General features: G+C 37.3%; 1 protein-coding gene across 1 annotated transcript; it reads right to left on the reverse strand.

Annotated features, from left to right (window-relative positions):
• Positions 1-230: 230 nt before the first annotated feature.
• On the reverse strand, positions 231-15,009 carry LOC109095934 (protein Wnt-10a). Its single transcript, XM_019109603.2, has 4 exons — positions 14,581-15,009; positions 13,543-13,805; positions 10,612-10,985; positions 231-2,399 (listed from the first exon to the last, which is right to left on the reverse strand). The coding sequence occupies exons 1-4, from the start codon at positions 14,808-14,810 to the stop codon at positions 1,932-1,934; spliced, it is 1,335 nt and encodes a 444-aa protein (XP_018965148.1). The 5' UTR covers positions 14,811-15,009; the 3' UTR covers positions 231-1,931.
• Positions 15,010-22,488: the final 7,479 nt, after the last annotated feature.

Raw genomic sequence — 22,488 nt, forward strand, 5'->3', positions numbered from 1 at the left:
TAATTTTCTTTTGCACTCTCTCTCTCTCTCTCTCTCTCCTGATTTCCATAAATTAAAAAACATGCACGATAGGATATATTGGTCTGCATGATGATCAACACATCGGTCCTGTATAATGTGTGGTTTTCTTCCTTCCTGCTGCACACACAAAACAGGTGAAAGTGAAAGCTAGTATGCAGGAATGTCAACATCACTCTTTAACCATTTATAATTAAGTTCTTTATTGTTTTACAAATATTAAGTTATCAACAAAATAAAATAACTTATATATTCAAACTTACAAATTATACCATTTAAAATAAAAAAAAATGCATATTATCGCGCTCACCCCACACAGTATTTCATGTCAGTCATTTTCTCCAGAATAATTGGTCTAAATGTGCAAACAATCAAACTAAATTAAACATTAACCAGAACTTAACTCTGACAACTCAAAACTCAACTGACTCGGTATATTTTTACAAATGCACTTTTGATGTTTTGTCATATTTTAACATGAGAAAAAAAAAATCACACAAATAAATAAATACAACAACAACAAAGCAAAACAGAAGAACAGAACAAAATTAGCAGATTAAAACAAACAAACTTTCTTCTTTCATTATGGGACAAAGTTTAAAATTACTGGTAAATGTAATTATGATTTATTTTCATCAGATACTATGAAAAATGGTTCAGATGGGCAAAAGTATACAAAAGGTTATTGAATGTATTATTATTGATCAAAGTAATGATTTTTGCAGAAACCTCATGATTTTTTTTTTAACTAAAAACAAATCTAAAACATATAGAAGTTTATTACACTGGCCATGAACAGTTACTTCCATAAAATATGATATTTTACTACTTTATGTAAGACATAAAACACAAACAACTTTGAATGTTGAATAGTCATGTCTGAACACGTGTGCCACCTGAAGAATGAGCTGGCAAAAATTTTTATATTTTATTTTTATAAAAAGTTTGGTGAGTTGAGAGGACCTATAGCTACCATGTGTGGTGATCAGGACTTGATTATACATATGTCTAAATATCTATTGACTGACATTAAAAGCTCTGGTGAATATGTTCCTGTTACAGTGAACAGAGGCACAGCCAACAGTCCGCAGGGAAATTACATACACACAAGCATCTTTAGAGGTTTAGTCCAGCTTCCTTTCATACATTTAGTATCCTCAGATCCTTTTTACAATCTGTTTTTCATGAGATTTGTCCATAACAAATGTCCAGATCCATGTAACAGTGTTGTCCTTTCCGAAGGTAACCAGGACTGATCCACAGCTTGCAATCCATTCATTTGACTGTGCTTAAAAAGCCTACAGTATGAAGACCAGTTTACACTTTTGCCAGCATCAAAGTGGTTTTATATATACTGGAAATTTAAACAAGACACACTGGCCTTTTTGAATTGATATTAACTGGTATATGATACCGTTTTTATACTAAGAGTTCATTTGGTAAACTCTTCTGAAAAAATGGCTCTGTGCAAAGGTATTTATATTTATATCTAGATATATTTATTTCTCTTCTTTATGTACCGGAATCCAATGCGTCTGCTTGGTGCTATATTACAGGACTAGGAGCCATTAATTTCTTTAATAACTGAAATAAAACAAACACCATGTAGTGTAGATGAGTGCTCTGTTGGTATTTTACTCAACAATATATCCATATTCTTAATTTATTTAAATTAAAAATACTTTATGAAATTATATGCAGTGCAAGTCCAAAATCAGTCTGAAATCTTGTGCTTGGACCCATGCAGTGCGCAAACACGTGCACACTTCTCTAGCACTCAATTCATCTCAGTCCGTTTTTGTGCTTTCCATTCGAATCATGGAAATGGCAGTCCATTGCAAAAGGGAGGGATTTCTCAGTCTTTCCCTATGTTTAATGTCTGTTTTTGTACATTTAATAGATGATTGCTTATTTCATTTGCAGACGCTGACCCACTCTGTTATCCTGCACTCCTCGCACACAACGTAACAGCACCAGTGGAACTTGCAATTGCAGCGTTCACTGCGAGTCTGCTGTAAGATGTTGTGGCCCCGGCCACAGCACAGGCTCTCACAGTTGTCCATTCCCTGGCTGGTCTTGTTACAGATCCGGCCCTGCGTCCCGGCAGAGTCCGACCCAGGGTCCCTCTCGCAGAAATCTGGGGACTTTTCAAAGTAGACAAGATCGTTTGCGTTGGCTCTCCGTCGGTGCGTCGGGTGGGCGTGCTCCACTTGACCTGTGTTTCTGTTGTGGGCTTTGATTAGCGTGGCGATATTGAAGCGATCCTTCAGCAATGAGCCCACCGTTCTGAACTCTGGAGTCACCTGCCAGCAGGTCTTGAGCTGACAGCTTCCTGATGTGCCATGGCATTTGCATTTCCTCCTCATGTGGTCCACCACAACCTGCACACAAGCAAAACAAACAAGGAAGACGTTAATATCTGGAAACCGCAGTATCTAGACCATAGCTGGCAATCTAGAACTTGCAATGCAATGACTAAAGCTGCTGCATTAGCGAAAAATCATCTTAGCTTTTATTATATGAATCACTGATTTGTGATGAATGGAAAATTATACAGATATTAATAGATGAGTCAATGACATTTAAGGGTGTAAACGGTAAGGAAAAATATTTTTAGGGTTTTAAATGTTTATTTTTTTAATAAAAATACATTTTTACAATTTTTATTTTGCTTTTCATAACAGTGACCTTTTGATGGCAACATCTTCTCATATTACATATATCACAAGTGTGAGAAATGATTCCTCAATCATTGATTCACGCCATCTTTAAATTACAGAAGGTATGAGTTGTACCTAATTAATAGGTAAACATATTAAATATAATGAATAAATTCATAAAGCTTATTAAGTTTTCATGAGGGTCTATATGGGTTTTTTTCATATATTACTTCATATTTTCTGCATGTTTCTACATGTTGGTTGGACCGCATGACTTTGATTTGGCTGACAACATTTTTTCAAATACTTTTGTTAATATATTTTATACTAGAAAATAATAAATGATTATGCCAAAATATCCTTAATGAGGTTTTAACTTTTTTAATGAGTTTTATTTCTAAAATCTGGACAGTTGTACTACCATGACATTTTTGACGTTAAAAAGACCAAAAACAAATTTAATTAATTCAGAAATTAAAAACATGCTAATAAATTTATTTTTGAATAAATGAATTTTTCCTTTTTTTTAAATTTATTTTAAAGAGTTATGTTATTGACAGATTTATTCAGCCAGGTATTGCTCATGCACTTTTTTTCTCTGTGTTTATAAGTTTCACCACATGACATCAGAGTTGGAGATGAGGATGCCCTACTCACAAGTTCAGACCTCCCATTCTCTCAACAATGCACTCATCTGTCATCCCCAGCTATAAACTTTTAGATCCAATTACCAAGAGGAAGAGGGGCCACCCTCACTACTGACAGATGCCCCAGCACTCACCCATATCAACAACACTAGCACAAACATTACGGTTTTGCAATCCCACATTTCACGCTGTCTCAGGCTTCCTAGCGCTCACCATGGGACAAAACACAATTTGAACATCTTTAGAGATAAGTTGAGTTTTGTCTGTCAAAACTCAATGGATTAGGTTTCACTGTTCATGTCACTCAGCCATTGCTTATGTTTTTATTTCTTCAGTTTCCCCCTCCTATGCAGTGGCGTCACGATCCAGGACATATTTTTTTCAGTTTTTGAATTGACTCAAAGCAACTTTTCAATCCTCCAGGGGTGAAACCTACTTAAACCGAATGTTCTGATATTCGGCGGACAACTGTTGTCGTTCACCTCGAGTCGCAGGTCACTTTCAGCAGTTGTCAAAAGCAGACATCTCCCGTCCCTGAAGATTGTGAATTCTTCAGGCTATGCGGTTTGCATACCGGTGGTTTCTATTTCAAGCTATTAGCCACCATAGGTACGCATGCAAATGGAGCAGGTCTGTTTTATATGAATGGGCTCAAAGAGTAGAGAGACAGATATGAAACAGATATCACACCCTTATTGAGGCCAAAGATAACAACGATCAATCACAACAATACGCCCACAATGGCAAATCAGGTACTACAAAACTGTTTTCACAAAACACAGACACAAGAATTTCAGGCTGATCGCGCTCCGTCTGATATGAACACCCCAGTGGCACTCAAATTAACCCTTGGTGATGCATAAACAAGGATTAACCCTGTGTAGCACCAGCCTTTTCATTGTTTCAAGGTCATTTCGGGATTGTTTCGAGAGACTGCAGCCTTCCAAAAGGAAGCCAAATCAGTTCCCTGAGGGCTAATGGGATGTGGGTACAGACAAATAAGGATATTCAAATCCTTTCCCTTTGAGTGCTGAGAATTTAAATGCCTCACCTCCAGCAGTTAGGAAGTGGACCTGCCTGCTCTTGCCATGTGCGGCCCATGCTAAGGAAACTACAGGGATGGGATGGAAGATCTCAGGGTCTGATTGCTCTTCTTCCTCCTCAGCCTGGACTCGGCACCTAAGGGCAGGAGTGGTGTGGCTGCGCGGCAGCAGAGGAAGCAAGGAAGACAGAGGAAGTGCTCTCTTGGAAGCTGCTGCCCTGCTTAAGTGACAACAGGTTAATCTGTCAGGAGTGTGTGGAGAGGTGGAGCGTCTGACTGAAGCCTGGCAGACCGTCTAGCCTGAGGAGCTACAGATGAAGTGCATTGCTGTGTCTGCCATGTACAGATTAACATCCTTAAATTAAAGCCTGTCAAGTCTCTGCACTGCCCTGCTGGCACAGAATCAAATTTGTGAAACAATAGGCTGTATCGACACATTTGCTTCAACGTATCTTACAGTTTCTATAGGGATACAGTGCTTTATATGCAGAGGAACCTACATTTACAGCGCAACCGCATGCAATCACAGGATGTTCTGGAAATCTAAAGAGGGTGTCAGCACAGAACAAACCATATTTCAACCTTACAGAGAGCAAATCTTTCGGTTTGACAATTCTTTGGCAACAGTAGATTCACAGTGGAAGAAGGGTTGCAGTTATTCGTCAGCATTTAATGTGTACAGCAACATGTGCTGCTCCAGAAGCTACAGTAACACAGCAGAAGCCACTATAAATGGATCTGCAAGCAAAACATATTAGGGCCTATAAATTTGCACATTTTCTTTTCTGACATGCAGTGGATGTGGATGTTTTGAAGGGTGTGCTGTAATTTCATTGGTGCAGAGCAAATTGAGAGCCACATCTGGGCCACTTTAATTGAAGAAAAAGTGAGACAGGCTAGCCCATAAACTGGCACCAGACTGAGATCAAGTAAAACACATTGGTAGCACATTTGGACCACAGGCAGTATACAGCAAAAACAGTTGCACAGCCCCTAATGTCAGATGCTTTTTCCTTCACAATACATCAACAATGCAAACATTAACATTTAAGCTGAGCAGCTTTTACAATAATATTCAATTATTTGGGATCTGTCAATCAAGCCATTGATACAACTGAATATTTTCAAGACTATTAAACTGAAACAGCATTTGCAAAACATTTAACTTGTTATTAATGTGCTGCATTTCTGAGTGGGACTTTGTTTTGTTCATCTGGATTTCATTGGGGTGAAAAATATTAGGCTATAATAATGTGGATTAAAATGACTTTTCTCTGTCATGCCGCCTTTTAATCATCATTTAACAAGTGGATAAAGTTATTACATTTTGATAAAATAAATATTAATTCTTTTTTTTAAGAAAAACTTTTTTTGTCTCTTACCGTACAGCGTTTCGATGTGGCAAGATTTCCCCGATAACAAATTAAATTAAATATTCAAAAAAAACATAACACATTTAAATGCATTTAAATGACTCATTAATGAATCATTGCCATTTATTCCTCTTAAAACATGCTCAGCATTAGTCACTTGAGAAAACAAAATAATCACACTTATTACATAAAAAACAAGATAAAATAATAAAAAAATAAAAACACACATTTTCATGCGTTCAGAAAACAAAATAAGCACACTTATTTTATTATTTGCATTTAAATGAATACACATCTAAAAATACACATTTAAATAAATTATCGCAGTAATATATTTGATGCCACTATCTATAGAAATTCCCAATCAAGAAATACATCACAGCTATTCCAATGTGGAACAGAATTGCTATATTTGTGAAATGTGAGAATGTTGCCATTCAATCGAAAGGTCAATTTTATTTCATGATGTCAGTAACACTAATTTACAGCCACATTAATGTCTAAAATCTCTGTATGCCAGTCCAAAAAAGCAGGAACATATTAGTGTCTGTCAACACAAACAGAGACAATCATGTGTGGAGCACTTTTGTGTTCAGGGCTTATAGTCGCAGTAAGACACCGTTAGGTATGGCTATAAGCTGGAGAGTCCACTTAAGATCTAGGACAAAATGATGACAGGGTGCCTTACAACTTTATCCTCTATCTAATGGCTCTTGATGAATTGCTGAATGAGTATTGCTTGGTTCCTTTGATGTTTTAGAGGAGGCGTTCCACCAAAACCTCAGTGTCCCAACACACCTCTTCATTAATGTCTCGGATAGATGCGTAACCGGAATGTGATGTATTTGGTCAATTAAACATGTTTACATTTAAATCATGTGTGGTGTATATAGCAAGGAAATGTAGAGGAAATGTCACTAATACTTTTAGTTCAAAGCATTGTTCTTATAAACTGTGTTTCTGTACCGTCTCATGCCCTTTGCTTGCTTTGCTCTAAAAGTAGAAACGCTGCCTGGCTTTCCAACCGGTCTTCATTGAATGGAAGGAGCTCCAATGAAAACATGCAAAAAATAATTTACAACCCCACTAGACGTTGCCATGTAATCGGCGACTACTGCAAACATAATAACATGCCCTGTTCTTTTTGCCCTGCCGGTCCACATGATGTTGGCAGAAGCAGTAAATGGCAAATTCTAAAACAATACAATTAAATCGATCCTCGTTATGAAGTTTTCTTTTTTTTTTCCCCTCTGTGTTGCCCTGGCCAGTGACAAATTGTTTAAAGTTGTATTTGGGGAAGGAAGGGCGAATATCTTTCTACTTCCCGCTGTGTTTGATCTTTTGCAGGCTTCAAACATCTGTTTCCAAATAGCCAACAGCCACTAATTAGAGCTTTTAACAAGACTGAACGTCGTGAGAACCAGAGGGTGGGCATGAGGCGACATGTACATCCCAGAAAAGTCACTACATTCCTCGACAAGTGACTACCTTTCTCGGGGAGGGAGGTGAGGGAATGCTGGGTCGCAAACCTTGCAAATAAAAAAAAGTTCTGTGATACAGAGCGTGTCCCCTTCTACACGGCCGGGACCCCTATGTCACATCACCCATCTGCCAAAATTATGGGACCCAATTCCCAAAGACAATGGGCTAAAAAGAGAAAAACATAAATATATCATGAATTTTGAGAAAATGAGTTTAATTAAAGATGGAAGATTTCTTTCTCATCTTGATGACACTGACTCAAGAAAACCTGCCAAGAGAAACATATTTCGGTAGCAGCAACGTTTCTTGTCTGTATGTTTTCTGACAATCAGGTTTGGATGCCAAATAGGCTTACTGGCAGGAGCAGAACAAATATTGTGACTCTCTGTACATCACACCCTCGCTGGCAGCTTGATCAAAGCTTGATCACCTCCTAATTGAGCTTCTCAGACAGAAATCCTGAACTTCCAGCATCCTTTATAGATCACCCAATATAAATAACCATGAATCATTTTAGAAACTGATAACCATAAAGATCCTTTGAAGTGTCATCTCTGAGTCTTGCCAAAAAATCTACAATGATCATGCTTATTATCATAATTAATTACGAAACTGTGACATAATTCATCAATAACAAAGATTCTAGAAATTTACCAAATTTACAGTCTCTAGAACAATGTGCCTAAGCTTATAGAGCGAGACAGAATTGGGCATGAGAATTCGTAGAAGTACTTTAGATGGCAAACACAGCTACTATCTGTTCATTTATTTGGGACTGATGTTTTGTCTGCATAATCAAGGGAACCAAAAAACTGATGGAACGATACTGAGACAAATTATAGAAGAGGAAGCAGCAAACAATGAACAATCTGCGACTCTGTCTATGTGAACCTGCCAGTGAAGCCCATCAGAGCTTATCATGTTCATTTACACTTTAGCTCTGTACCGTCCTGATAAAGAGTGACAACAGATTAATTCATGATGATATCTTTCCTCCCACGTCTAAAATGCACAGCTGATGAGCTGTCATTGCCACACCAAAAGCAGTTTAAATGGCTAATTTTGAAGTTACAACCAATAGTGAAACTCTTAAAATAGTGCTCAAACAGTAGAGCGTAGCGCTAGGAGTGCCAAGGTCATGGCTTTGATTCCCAGGGAATGCATGAACTGGTAAAAATGTACTGTATCTATTAAAAGCAATGGAAGTTTCTATGGATAAAAGTGCCGGCCAAATTTGTTACCTCAGGATTACAAGAAGAGAAATAGTACAAATACTTCTAATCCAACAACAGGAACTCAGAGCTTTATCTAATGTTGTTGAAAATAAGTTTCAGCAAATACTGTTTAATTCTTACAGTAAGTGACATTTAAGCGTTGTGAAGTAATGCCAACAGCAAACCAAAATGACTGCCCTCAACCACTGAATTAGCCAATAGTGGGCCTGCAAGAGTAATATGACAGGAATGGCATTACGTTATGCATGCAAGGTTTATTTCAAAAAATGTTATTCACTTAACTTTCATGATCTTATGGACTTATGGATTTGTTCAAGATAAAAAGTCAAAAACTTTGTTTCACTATTCATAGCTGACGAAAATGCACAGTCTAATATTTAAAGTTTAACTATAACTTGTGCTGCTGTTAGACTGTACTATTTTGCGAAATGCAGTAACTCACATGATTTGAATTTATAATATTTATAGGTTTTCAAAATAATATATCAGTAAAATGTAATGTGATGTTCAGGGGATAAACATTTACAGTAAAATAACATTAAACAGCACAAGCAAACTGTCTTGCCACATGAGATTCTTTGAGAAAGTTTTATATCAAAGCAACAATGAAATAACTAACAGAGGCACTGGAAAAATTGCAAAACGCAAGAGGTCCACATGTACTTTTTCACCACCTCTGTTAGTAGTTGCAATGCTGTAGTGATAGCATTTTTTTTTTTTCAAAAGCTTAGTTGTTTCTCTCACTCTGGAATAATAAATTATACATAATAAATAATGAAAAAGACAAATTCCAACTTATTTTTGCATGGTTTCTGTCTCTGTCTACATAATGCAGTCATCTTGCAACTCCTAACCAGGTTAGGATACTCTTTCCAGTTTTCTTACATAATTTAAGAAGATAATTTATGAAGTCTAACATTTAAGAACAATTGTGTTACAACTATAAAAACAGTGAAAAATTTGGAAAGGTTTCTCATGATCTTAACACAACTGTGATCTATATGCTTATGTTTGAAACTAGTTGTGTAAAAAAAAATGCCTATATGATATTCTTTACAGGAGTAAACATTTTTAGGATGGGTAACTTGGACTAAAGAGTGAAGAAAAAGCAATAAACAAGTGGCCAGATGACTTAAAAGATCCCTCAGGTCTGTTGGAAACAATGCTCTTAATGCTCCTCGTGAAGTTGGGAAAATATCCAGAGCGTGTAAAGATGTTATCAAATCAAAGAGTAAAGAATCTAAAATATAAGACAGTTTTGATTTGATGGAACGCAAGTAACAAGCAATGATTCAGAAAGGCCATTAGGATCCATCAGTTCTTTACCTTATCCATGTCCTGTCATTCCTCTCAGTGCATTTACAGTAACTTAACTGCTCTACAGTGCCACTAATCTGCCTCTTATTATCTAATTAGTACAACACAGGCAAAGACCTAGATCTCTTACATCACACATTGCCACCAGGAAGGACTCACGGATCAAAGGCAACACCAGGGAAGGCATATTTTGATAAAAAGCTTAAATGCCTTTTAAACATTCCCAAATCCAAAGATAACACGTTTCAGAGAAGCACATGTTTGCTTTTGCTCGAGTAGAGTTATTGCTCATGTGTGTGTGTATCTGTTGGTAGGTGGTTCGGGGGGTGTGTGGAGATCGGAAAAGGTTCATGAGAGCACCTAATTGAGCATAGAAGGGGCACCAGCTTGTATGTTTAGATGCAGGCAGGAGCCCAGGCAAAAGGTTCAACAAACCACTCGCAATGCCAGGGCCTCGCTTTAGAAAAACCAACGATCACATGACTCACAAACAAAAATGTTACGCTTGGAAAAACGGAAAGGGATGAAGCTTTCAAGAGCACAGCTGCAACATGAGCGTCCCTTTATGTTTAACCACCGCTCAGAGGAAATCTGTAGCTTCTAGGTACATCAAAAGGAGGAACTCAGCCACTATTGTCTCCTATAGTACATGGGACACGGTTATAGTATCTCAGTAGAAAAATAGCGCTCATCTTTGAACACCACGTTTTAACGCACCTTGAAAGGGAGCGTAAGTTGATCCCTTTGCACTCTTTGGAAATGCAATCCAACACTGCTGATTCATTCAGGCTTAGTGTCACACATCACACACACAGCCAACGTAACGCCGTCTCTCACCTGCCTGCCAACTTTGTTGTTATGAAGTCTCATCCTGGAGTGAATGTCTCTGTATGTCTCACGGGAGTCTAGGAACTCCTTGGAGAAGCGTTCCCCAAACTCTACATTAGGACTGCAGCCGCCCCATTCCCAGGAGTCCTGGGGGCCGAGAGTGTCGGCGGGAAAGTGTTCCATAACGCCGTGCACCATGCCTTTACCCCGGTTGATTGCTTCCAGCTGGAGACGGTTGAGTTTGATCCTGAATGCCTCCTCATCCCCTCTGCGTTTCTCGTCACAGCCGCAGGCCTTCAGCTTGCCCATGGCGCAGGCGTTGGACACGGCGTGCACCACACCAGCCGCTGCGATGGCATATGCAAACGCACTTTCTCTGAAACCTGCCAAAGAGACAATACAAGAGATTATTCAGGCACGCCTTGCTCAAATGTTGTCTATCCACTGCCCACTTTGCCCCTGGAATTGTTCTCTCTGTGCTTTGTGGAGAAGAATGCTATCATATTTGAGGAGAAACCACATGAGCCCTGATGTTTAAAAGCAGTACCAGTATATTCCTTCAAACAATAAGCGACAGGAAGACCTCACAGGACACAGCTAGTGAATGCTGCACAGCTCTTAAGCATTCAAAGCATGCACAATCTGGAACAATGGAGAAGGTGTAGAGGGCTCTTGTTAGCGTGGCTAAGCACAGACATGCACATCTGTACACAGGCTCTGGGCTGAGCTCAAAAACGTGGCTGCAATTAACCTGGCTACCGTTAGCGGCCGTTTGATCTACACTAATCACATGCTGCTCATCTGGATTTCAGCTTTCATCCACTGTGCTCTTTATTGGACCTGAAGTGTGGCAGACTTTAAGGCTTTCCGACAAGATTTAAGAAATTCCTCAGCAAATATGTTTGAACACACGAGAGCCACATGTAGCAGTAGCAAGTTGTGTTGTTCTCGTATAAGAATATTTAACTACAGTGTTTTTTCTCTCTCCAGGGTTCCCACATTGAGGAAGGTGCCTGCATGTGCTATAGGCTTGTTGAAAACTAATGGTCTCAAACAATAATAAATGGCGGTATCATAAAAGCAGACTCTCCTGAATCACTTTCGGGGCAGATGGGGAATTAAAGAAGGTCATGCTCAAGAACATGAAAGAGCCCATAAAGGCTAAATAGTTTATAGTTCCTTCTGCTTTGTAAAACCAAAGGGCAGTTCTTCATCATTAAAAGACCCTCTTAAGTACACATAAAATTCCTGTTTTTGCCGTTAAATCATAAAAAAAAAACATTATCAAAAAAAAAAAAAAAAGAAAAAAAGATAAAGATAAAAATAAAAGCCTATCTTGCCTTTTAAATAATCAAAAATCTGAAAGCATATGAATCTCACTCTCTCTCGACAGATAAGATTCCTATTTTTAATTATTAAATCATCCAAAAATTATTTAAAAAAAAAAAAAAAAAAAAAAAAAAAAAAAAACTTTATCCAACTGGTTAATATCAAAGATTGGAAAAAAATATACATATGAGAAAATAAAACAAACAAATGAACAAAATAAAAAATAAAAATAAAAACTTCAAAGAAAAATACATATGAGAAATATGAGAAAATGAAAGCCAATGAAATTCCCAATTCGTCATTTATTTGATCAAAAAAGGAAAAGAGGTTCATGTCAAATATCCGTACAATTTATTTACATAATATGTATATACACACATAACGACTTTTGAGTCTTTCTGTATAAAATTTCTGTTGTTTAAATCATCAAAAAAAAAAAGAAAAACTCTTGTCTGGTTAATATCAAAGATCTGAAAGAAACTCAAAAATATGAAAGCTTATTACTTCTCCATCATTGACTGTCTACATTCATATGAATTTGTGTGACCACTAATGTTGATTTATAATGCAAATTGGGGTTTGTCTTATTAGGCCTGTGAATGCAGCCTCGCCTCACCTCTGTGTCCTGTTTTGTCCATCTCTGGCAATTACTAATGACTAATGCATCTTTAAGACTTACAGTAAATCAGGTGTGAAGCAGTCAGTGTCTGGAATTCACTGTGTTTTACAAAAATGCTTGCTGATGGCAGAGCTACCCTTGGGGCTTGGAGCAAAGATCTGAGATAGCTGAATGGTGTTTAATTGATCATTTCAAAACACACAGACACTCATACCTATTAAACCACCCACCCACCAACAGTGACATATACACTCACGCAGAGGAAACCTGCATGCTGAAATACACACACGCGCACAAACACGACACCAGCCGGTGCTGCTTTTTTTCCGTACAATCCTCTCATGATTCTATGGGGGGCAAACGGCACTTAGGCACAGGCCAGAAGACATGGACATGGAAATGCTGTTTTAGATTTCCTTCCAAGCCAATGAAAGACCTGGAACAAATCAATCTAACAAATAATTTAAAGTGAGAGGCACGCCCGGCTGCGCTGATGGTGGAGGAAGTGGGAAAATGAATTAAAGATTGAAGGAAACTGTCACTTTGGGTTACAGAAACTAACTAAACAGGTTTATGCTTTTGCCACTGAGGGTTGGGAAAATGCTGAAAGCAAATTCACATCACTTGCACTGGCACAGAGCAAAATGCATTAGCTGGCCAGGGAAGCCCTCTTGCAGGATATTTACATCCACTCTTGAAGTGATATATGCCTATGGCTGATAAAGCTTTCCTACTATCAAACATTTATGTGTGTTTGCAGTATACAAACTTCAAGGATTTTTTCACCAATATGGATCCATTTCCAGCTAACCAAACCAAATTACAAGTAGCCTAGTTTGTTAATAAAGTACATATACCAACTTTAATTTTTTTGTACTTCTAAACACCAGTCCCAAGAGAAGCAAAGACCAAACAAGATTTTCCCAGAATGTTCACAAACTAAAAAAATCACTATTTCGACATGGGTTTATTAGGTTCATTCTGTTTCTTACCCCTGCTGAAGACAACACTCTCGTAGGGGATCTTGTTCCTGGTCTCCAGACTTGAGCAGTTCCAGCGGTGTCCTCTGAACTGATGCTGGCACTCATAGATGGCGATCTGGATGCCCTGTATGGCTGAGGCCGTCACATCTGGATGCCTCATACATACATCCAGCTGTTTCTTTGTCAGGCCGGGCAGTGTCAAACACACCGTGTTGGCATTGAGAATGGGGTCAAAGGGGATCTTTAGTCCCAGGATCTCGTTTGAGTTTGCCCTAGAAGACAGAATGAAACCTTATCAATTATCCAAATACATCTGCACGAAAAAAAGGTAATAAATAAAGAAGTAATAAATAATAAATACCCTGTGTTCTTTTGCATTGTGTAAGTGTTTATAACATACAAAAGATCCTTTATTACTAGGTCATACAAACCTGCTGTTGCCAAAAGTGACAAAAGTACCACTGAGGAGCCTAATGCTCATGACTATTACAAAATACACCATGTGCTGGTAATAGATACCATAAACATGCAGAAAATATGGCATCAAAAAGGGCTGATTTGAGACTATTACAAATGAGTTTATTTGACAAATAACAGATGCGAAGCTCCTTCCAGCACATATAAGATGTGAAACTATATATGAGCAACTACAAACTTAGCTCGTGTATAAGCTACTAAATTGCAAACTAAAATATAATAACATAGCCCTAAGTAATAAATAAACTGCAAAGTGGATTATATAAGTGGATTCACTGATATTAAATGAAACTCTTAGCACTTTATGACACTGACAATACTTTAGTTACATTACAAAAGAGTGAAAACTTCCAAAGATGTAAATCCAAAAACGGATGTGCAAAACTTTAAAAACTTTTTTGTTGTTGTTGTTGTTGTTGTTTTTGAAAGTTTTATGATGCACCTAAGTACAGAATATCATGGCAGTTCATTTAGTGTACGTTTGTTAGCAAATGTGTGCAGTAAATATTCACGTGCAGAAACGAATGCACTCGTTTAAATTTGACACGAAACAACTGAGCAAGTTCTTACCTTTGAACTAGAAGCGACGCCAAAGATAAAGAACAGAAGAGTCGAAATAAAAAGTAATCCATGCTGCTGCTGGTGCTCTTTTGCAAAACTCTCTCACAACAACTCTTCTGCTCGAGGAGAAGATCCGTCCAATACGCGCTCAGCTTTCCAGCGATCAGCTTCAGATCGTCCAAATCTGACGAAAAATAGAATGATGCTGGAGAGTGCCAAGCGATGTCGTGATACCTCATTCATGAAACCACTTTACAACTTTTCTGCAGTAGCTATCAGTTTGAGCTTTCAGAATGAATGAAAATGTGAGCCTCCGCTGAGATATCATCTGACACAAGACACTCATGTACACATCAGTACTCAGACTGAGCTATCTACTGTCTTCAGGACTTCTGATGTTTGCCTTATCTTGATGGCACTCAGACTACACTTAACTCTCTGCCAGCCCACCTCTACGTCAGCGCACACACACTCACACACACACACACACACAGCAGACTGCCGTACAGGACAAGTGCCTCATTAGACAAATCCCGATTGAACCGATAAACAGGGAAGTTACGACTCATTTGGATGTGTGGGATCGTTCGAGGACAGATAGAGAATGATATAATCTAACGAGGTACTTTCATGCTATGAAAATGGATAAAAATGAATGTTGAAGAATTTGATTGAGATATACGACAAGAAATATCCTATCAGATAAGCATATATCTATAATTCATTTCTTAAATGATTTTGAGTAAAAAAAAAAAAGAAGAACCTTTGAACGTTGTACCTGGTATGTTAAAATATATAAAAAAAGAACAATAAAAAAAAAAAAACAATTTTATTGTGCCCTTTTATGAAAGGTTTTGTATTCCATAACTTTAAATTTTGCAGAAATTTTGCCATATGGCATTATTGGGCCATGTTGTCACAAAAGGTCAATATGTGTTTAGTGAACTATATCTTTTATTCTTTTCAATTATTATTATTTTTTTCCAATTATGCATTGTCCAAAAGTAAATTCACAGAGAAAAGTCTCTTAATAATAGAAAATACAATGTTTGTCTTATTTCTTTAAACTTACTGTCTATTTTTAATTTCTTTCTTGGTGTTTATGTTACCTGGAAACACAATTATGGACATTGAATTTATAGTAAACCTGTGACAAATGCAAAATACAGCCACATCTTACATGCTGAGAAAGGAGCAAAAAGCTCATTAAAGCTGAAACCTTCCCACAGCTTTTGTAATGTTGAAATTCCATATGCTTCTTTGTAAATCTTCATTTGAAGAGTGTGTGCATAGTGGTATCAATAAAGCGAACCACAAAAAGTACCTTCAATGTGGCAGGATGGTTTTAGTCACAGTGAAGTAACAAGGAGGGAGTCGGTACGGTTTAAAACTTCAGTCCTGAATGAGGGTGAACGGCCCCTGCTGACTTCAAATGAATTGATAATGATCTCTGTCTTCAATTAGGCACCATCACGGCTTAGTTTTTTATTGCTAGTTCATGACAAGTTAAAAACATTAAAACAGACCCATTCCCACTTAAATGGTTACTAGTAAGATGTCGCAATGTCCAGGAAAACAAAATCCTGCTTCCATCTGGTGTGGATCCTTGCCAAGAGATCTGCGGTCAAGAATTTAACACATGCTGATTTTAATTGTGTCTTAGTGTCAACTGGGGAACCCCTTTCTCTATGATCTATTTAATTGTAAAGCATTAAGATAATTTAGTAATGACATTTATCCATGGTAGAACAACACATCTTCTGATCATGAGTTAAATGGCTGAGAAAGACATAATTTAGTAAAAGGCAAAATCATTACAGCAATTTTACATTGATTAATCACATAATGATTTCTGTCTTGTGATGTAATGACTCAAATGAGCAAAAAACAGTTTTGTTCATTGATTGTAGTGATTACCAGAAGAGCCCCAAGGCAAAAGAAAATGCTGAATTGGAATTTCCCATGATAAAGAGGTGTGCTGCGAGTAGCGTGCACTTTTCCTTGCTGAAATGGCATTGTAGATGGTAATAGCTCTTGTCCTTGTCCAAATGGTCCCACCAGGGACATCTGAATTATTCACAGTCTGTTAGGTTTCAGAAGTTCTCCAAGAAAGTCTTCACGAACCCAGAGACATGAAAATGTCACAAAAATGAAGGAAGAAACGTAAAAATATTTACCTTAGATATGGAACGTATTTTTGAGCGTCCCCCCCGTAAGAAAGCCTTATAAAGTTAAAAACAAACAAAACTGTTATGATTTTGTTTTTCAAGCTTTATTTACCTAATTATGCTAATTTTAAGGAAGTTAAACAATTCCCAGTCTTCCTTTAATATTTTCTCCTTTCATGAGTGGGCAAAAGATGTGACGCTAACAGAGAAACAGAACAGAGGGTAAACAGATCAACACTGCAATTACTGGGGCTCCTGCAGGACGTCTCATTAAGAAGGTTTTTAAAAGAATTAGAAAGTTCAACCCCCTGCTGTGGAGCAATGACACATCTGTGGAGAAATGAGTTCTTGCAGGGAAACCTTTCCTTTTTTTCAGGGGAAAATAAAGATGAGTACTAAGCTTTGGTTTTTCCCACAGGAATATTTGTCTCTTTTTTGTTGTTAAGCCATTACAGCATGATGGGAAAAGGACTTTTTGATTGGCCTAATGTAGGTATTGGCTACTCAGACGAAGAAAGTGAGGACACTCAAAGAATAGAGGAAAATAAGCACTGTGTGTTACAGCGCAGCATGCGCAGCTCCCAAGAACTGTTGCCCTCTGATCTGCTTGTTGATATGTGGAGATGGGGATGGTTGTAATCAATTAAATGTTCATTGTGTTGGAGCAAAACATTTGGGGGATTAGAGAAGTTTTGTTATTGACTGTCTTAGCAACCCAAACAAAGAGTGTCTTGTGCTGTTTAAGAGATGTCTTAAATTGGCCGCAAAAGATCTTTATAGGCCATGGAATGATGCGGTCTGTTTTGATCATAGTCACATCGTTTGTAAAATTGTTCACTGCACTGTAGTATTTAGCCGTTATTTATAACATATACTAGTTGTTGGACTTAATAACATGCAAACTCTCTTTGAAAACAGCACAACAGGAAGTTTTCTCTTTGATGGAAACCTGCAGTTAATTTAGACACTTAAATATTCTTTTCAATAGCGGAGCATAATTCTTTAAAAAAAAATGGAAATTTCTATCAACAACTGCAGTTGTTGTGTTGATACGTAGATACAATTTTATTGTTGCTGATGGATCAGATATTTATTTTAATGGATAAATACATTTTTGAACATTAGTGTTCTGTATTTAATCACAATGAACTCTATGCCACAATGTACGACTGCACTAGTTATTAATGCCTGAACATGGCAAACTGAAAGTTAGGACATGATATCTGAAGCTCCCCCTACTGGCCCTATACTTCTCCTATTGAATCAGAGGAGATGTTCGGTTTGTGTATCAAAAACAATTTCCACTGGTACTGATATTCATAGAGTCCTACCGTCAGGTACTTGCCCAGCTGCTGAGTTGGCTAAGCCATGGCTATTGAAATACAGCAGAGCGTTGCTTGTTTTCTTTACCGCTTGGGTTACTGCTCACTATCACTAATTGAGCAGAATTGCACCCGCTTGCTTGCTTTTCTTGGTACTGTGAAAATGTTTGGGTTACTGCAGCAGATGATATGACTATAAAGATATGTGAAGCAGAAGAATGTATTAGAGATAAGAAAGTCGTTCGCCGTTTGACAGAAATATGCACGGATGGATGGCTGTGTGCCACAATTTAGTATAGCATAAAGAAAAACTGCCATTCTTGGAAGTATGGTAAAAAGTCTGAGACCACCAGTGAAAATGCTTCTAGTTTGCATTTTTTCATTTAATATGTACAGTACATATGCAGTAAGAAGGAACAGTGCTTGTTATTATCAGTATTGAAAATTATAAATGCCTTTACTGTCCCTTTTGATCAATTTAATATAGTTTATATCCAGAATTTAATTACATTTTTTAAAATCCTATATTTTCAGTGTGGTCTCTGCCTTTTGAACCCCACGGTGTATACATAGAATGTACAGAAAAAACTGTGTACAATGGTTGTGGTATGGAGTCGTCACAGCGGATTTCCTCTTATGTTGAGGCACATACTCCTTATTCTGCACAGATCCGTGCTTCTGTTATTCATTCGTGAGCAAACCGTTTACCCAGAGAAGAATTCCAAAATGAATTCTGCATGCTGGTGGTTTCTGATCTAGAGTGAGAGCGAGAGAGAGAAAAAGGAGAGAAATGAGACAATGGCAGACAGAGAGTATAAAACTGAGGGAGACTTTTCACTTGTGTCATTAAGATGATGGTGAAGATAACAGAAGAAAGAGTTATTTAGAGGTCATTCAGTACGAACTGCTGGAGACGGTGAACGTTTCTGACCTTGCTGGATGTCTTCATCAAGATTCTATGAGTAAACCTCCCACGATGCACTGCACTACTAAATCTGTCTGAGAGGACTTGAAAGGCTCTGAATCAAACATCAGCAAAGTCCAGCAAATGAAGAGCCTATTTGATGAATTAAACAGCAGCTTCTGGTCTACTTTATTTTTCAAAAATCACTCAAAGCACCCTGACATCACCTTTAACTAAAAGGTATAAAACAACTCTGAATAGCAGATGTAGGCATTCCCTCTACAAAAGAAAAACTGCACTCTGGGACACCAAAATAATCTATGATCCCTTTTATCCTGCTGCACATCCAGTTCTTCCAGCTTTTCTCTTGGAATGTACAATAAATCCCTATACGCTTAGACCACCGGTTTTCAGAAGAGTATCTTCCCACTTCAGCCAAGCAAACTAATTCTATACGGCTGTCTGACAGGTGCTGCTGCTCTGCTACCTACTAACAATTGCATCCTCCATGTACAGGTCTCATTCATTGTAGGTACTGCACTGATTGGAAAACACATTAATCTTTATAGATCATGTATATTGTTCTGTTTGCTACAGTACACTTCAGGGCTCTGTGTGATCACTGTAAAAACTGTGCTTAGTTGTGTTTTGCGTGGGTAGTCTATGTATAACATGTCTACAGTAAGGATTTTGGATAGAGTATTGATTTGGATGGGTTAAATGCAGAGCACAAATTCTGAGTATGGGTCACCATACTTGGCTGTATGTCATGTCACCAGTGAATCACACCGCTAAACATATCAACTTTATCAAAGTCCCTTGTAAAAATGAAGTGCACTTAATTGTATTGAATGTGCACTTACTGTACTTCAAATCTTAAAAGTATATAAAAAAAAAATAAAAAAATCTGCCCTTGCAGATAATAAAATATTAATTAAATAAAAGGTCAATTATGTGTACTTGAAGAAAGTGCACTTTTATAAAGTGTACTTTGTAATAATGTCAAATTTAAAAATACATTTTAAATCATAATCTTGTAATGCTTTAAAGTACACTTTTGATGTTTTGATGTATTGACTAATTACAGCACATAACGTACTTTATTATTATTTTAACTGTGTTACTTGATATTATATTTAAAGTTAATATATTTTAAATGTTAAATTGCAACTTAATCATTACAAATGTGTAATTATAAATATATTTAATTACATGGCATACAAGTTTTAATAGTTTCAAACACACTTTCAGGAATTATGAAATTACATATAAAGCGGGTCAAAAAAGAACTCTAACGTTCAACAAACTGCATGTAATATAAATTAATCTATAACACATTTTAATTTAATTAGCCTATAAATAACATGGAATTAATTTCCCAAAAAAATATTACATTCAGTTCACACTTAAGTATATTCTTTTAAAGTTTTTTTGTTTATTCATGTAAGTGGAGTGGAACTCTGTATAAACCCAATTGGGTTTCGTTCCCCTCATTGTACTTTAGCCATGTGATATCCGTGCAGAACAAATAAATAAAATAAATAAAAATAAATAAATAAAGTATATTATTTCGGTAGCAGGCCTACTCGTTTTACAGTAACAGAATGCAAAAGTGGACCTCTTTTTCTTGCAACTTCTTATATCTTTGTTCGCCCTTTTCTATACACTATATTTACAGTTGTCTTTAATTTGGTTGCACTTATCTTGCTGTTACTGATGATCTTAATTACGCTGTATTGTCTTTCAACGGTGTATTTCAGAAGCACAAAATAATCTGAAGTTTCCTGTGAAGCATGCAGCCATTAAATGAGACAAATAGCTCCATCTTGTGTTAAGTGGCAAGCAGTGTTTTACGGAGTGTGCGTGTGCGTGTGTGTGACCAGAGGTTTGCATAATCCTTTGAGACCGTATGCCTGCAAACCACAAATCCATAAACACTTCATTGCAGGTCCATTTTGGAAACAGCAAGCCTGATCTAACTGAGGAGAGGGACTCAACTTCCATCTGGAGATAGAGCACGCAAACAACATTGTTTATTGACACAGACTTGCGCGCTGGGTCACTTTACGTTTTAGTCCGTCCAAAAAGAGACAAAAATGGTAACTATGAGTAAGCTTTGTTCCTGAGATATTATCAGCACTTAAAATCCTGACATTGAAAGGTTAACAACCCAGCGAGAGCAATAAACTCCGTTTATCCACAGAAAGAAATGGTGCAGGTAATTGTGTTATTTACCGAGCAGAGTCGTTGCCATTAGGGGAGATGAGGCTGTTTGGGACCTCCTGGAAACGCCTGAACTTCCATGCCCTGTAGCAGGACGTATAAATATTCCCTCTGTAAAAGACGTCCAGGATTTTACAAGATTTAGCAGTAATTATTTTTTTTATTGTGGTACTACAATTTATAACTGCATTATTGCATTGTGGGATATAACAGTTGTATTAAATTTGAATTAAACAACAGTGAAACTGTGGCAACACAGCTGATTGCACTGTTACGTGCAATAAAATAAATGCAGAAAAAAGTTTAGCGATTGACTTCAAGACTGTAACTTGTTACATTTACAGTATGTGTAACTATAACTATGTAGCCATGTTATAGTAAAAACATTGTATCTATTAAATAATCAGGGGCAGGGCAGCCATCATGGGGAACAACAAGGAACGTTGTCCCAGAAAACACACACACACACACACACACACACACACACACACACACACACACACACACACACACACACACACACACACACACACACACACACACACACACACACACACACACACACAGATACACACACATACATACATACATTTGGTATAAGAATGTCTTAATGTCTTATTTAAAAAAAAAAAAAAAAAACACTAACTTAAGTGGGGAAAAAGCTGATTAAAGTTAATTCTTTAAAATTAAAGTTATTCTTGTCGTGCATAGTATTATGGAAGTCACACTATTATAAGTAAAGATTACTATGATGCACTAGACCTGAACTGTTAAGTCACAGTAATAAATTTGACAAAAATTGCTGTTAAATTTTGTAGAGTGAACTCTTCCATTCCATCATGCACCTCACAGACTCGCAGAATAGAGTCTGACAGTGCCTAAGTTGTAATTAGACTGATTACCTCCCGATAAAATCTCCCACGAGGTTTCAAAGCCTTTATTCACAGCTCAGCTTTTATGAGTATGTCTTCCTAAAGCAAGCATCTCTATTTAGATAAAGACTGGTTGTCAGGACAAGGGGGATGCATGGTGGTATTACATTACAGTTTTATTCACTCAAGCTATCTGCCACACACATGCACCTGTGTACACATGCACATAAACCATTTCCTGTCTGTGCATTTCCTTTTTGCTCTATGATGATATAAATCCTGCAGCAAAATCTCCATTACTGCAACAAATCTTGAATCATAAATGCATTCTTCAGCAGCTTAAATGATGATTACCACCAATGACTTGCAACTAGAGTTTATGGCCTCTCGTCTGAGCGTCTTTGCACCTCATTGTCTGGGTGATAAGA

This window comes from Cyprinus carpio, chromosome A9 (assembly GCF_018340385.1).
Source record: "Cyprinus carpio isolate SPL01 chromosome A9, ASM1834038v1, whole genome shotgun sequence".
NCBI classification, from domain to species: Eukaryota; Metazoa; Chordata; class Actinopteri; order Cypriniformes; family Cyprinidae; genus Cyprinus; species Cyprinus carpio.

Excerpts from the sequence above, each read along its gene's own strand:
- LOC109095934 (XM_019109603.2), bottom strand. The coding sequence starts at position 14,810 with ATGAGGTATCACGACATCGCTTGGCACTCTCCAGCATCATTCTATTTT. Across the intron at positions 10,986-13,542 it reads GAGTGTTGTCTTCAGCAGGG|GTTTCAGAGAAAGTGCGTTT; the intron begins GTAAGAAACAGA and ends TCTCTTTGGCAG. Across the intron at positions 2,400-10,611 it reads ACAACAAAGTTGGCAGGCAG|GTTGTGGTGGACCACATGAG; the intron begins GTGAGAGACGGC and ends GCTTGTGTGCAG.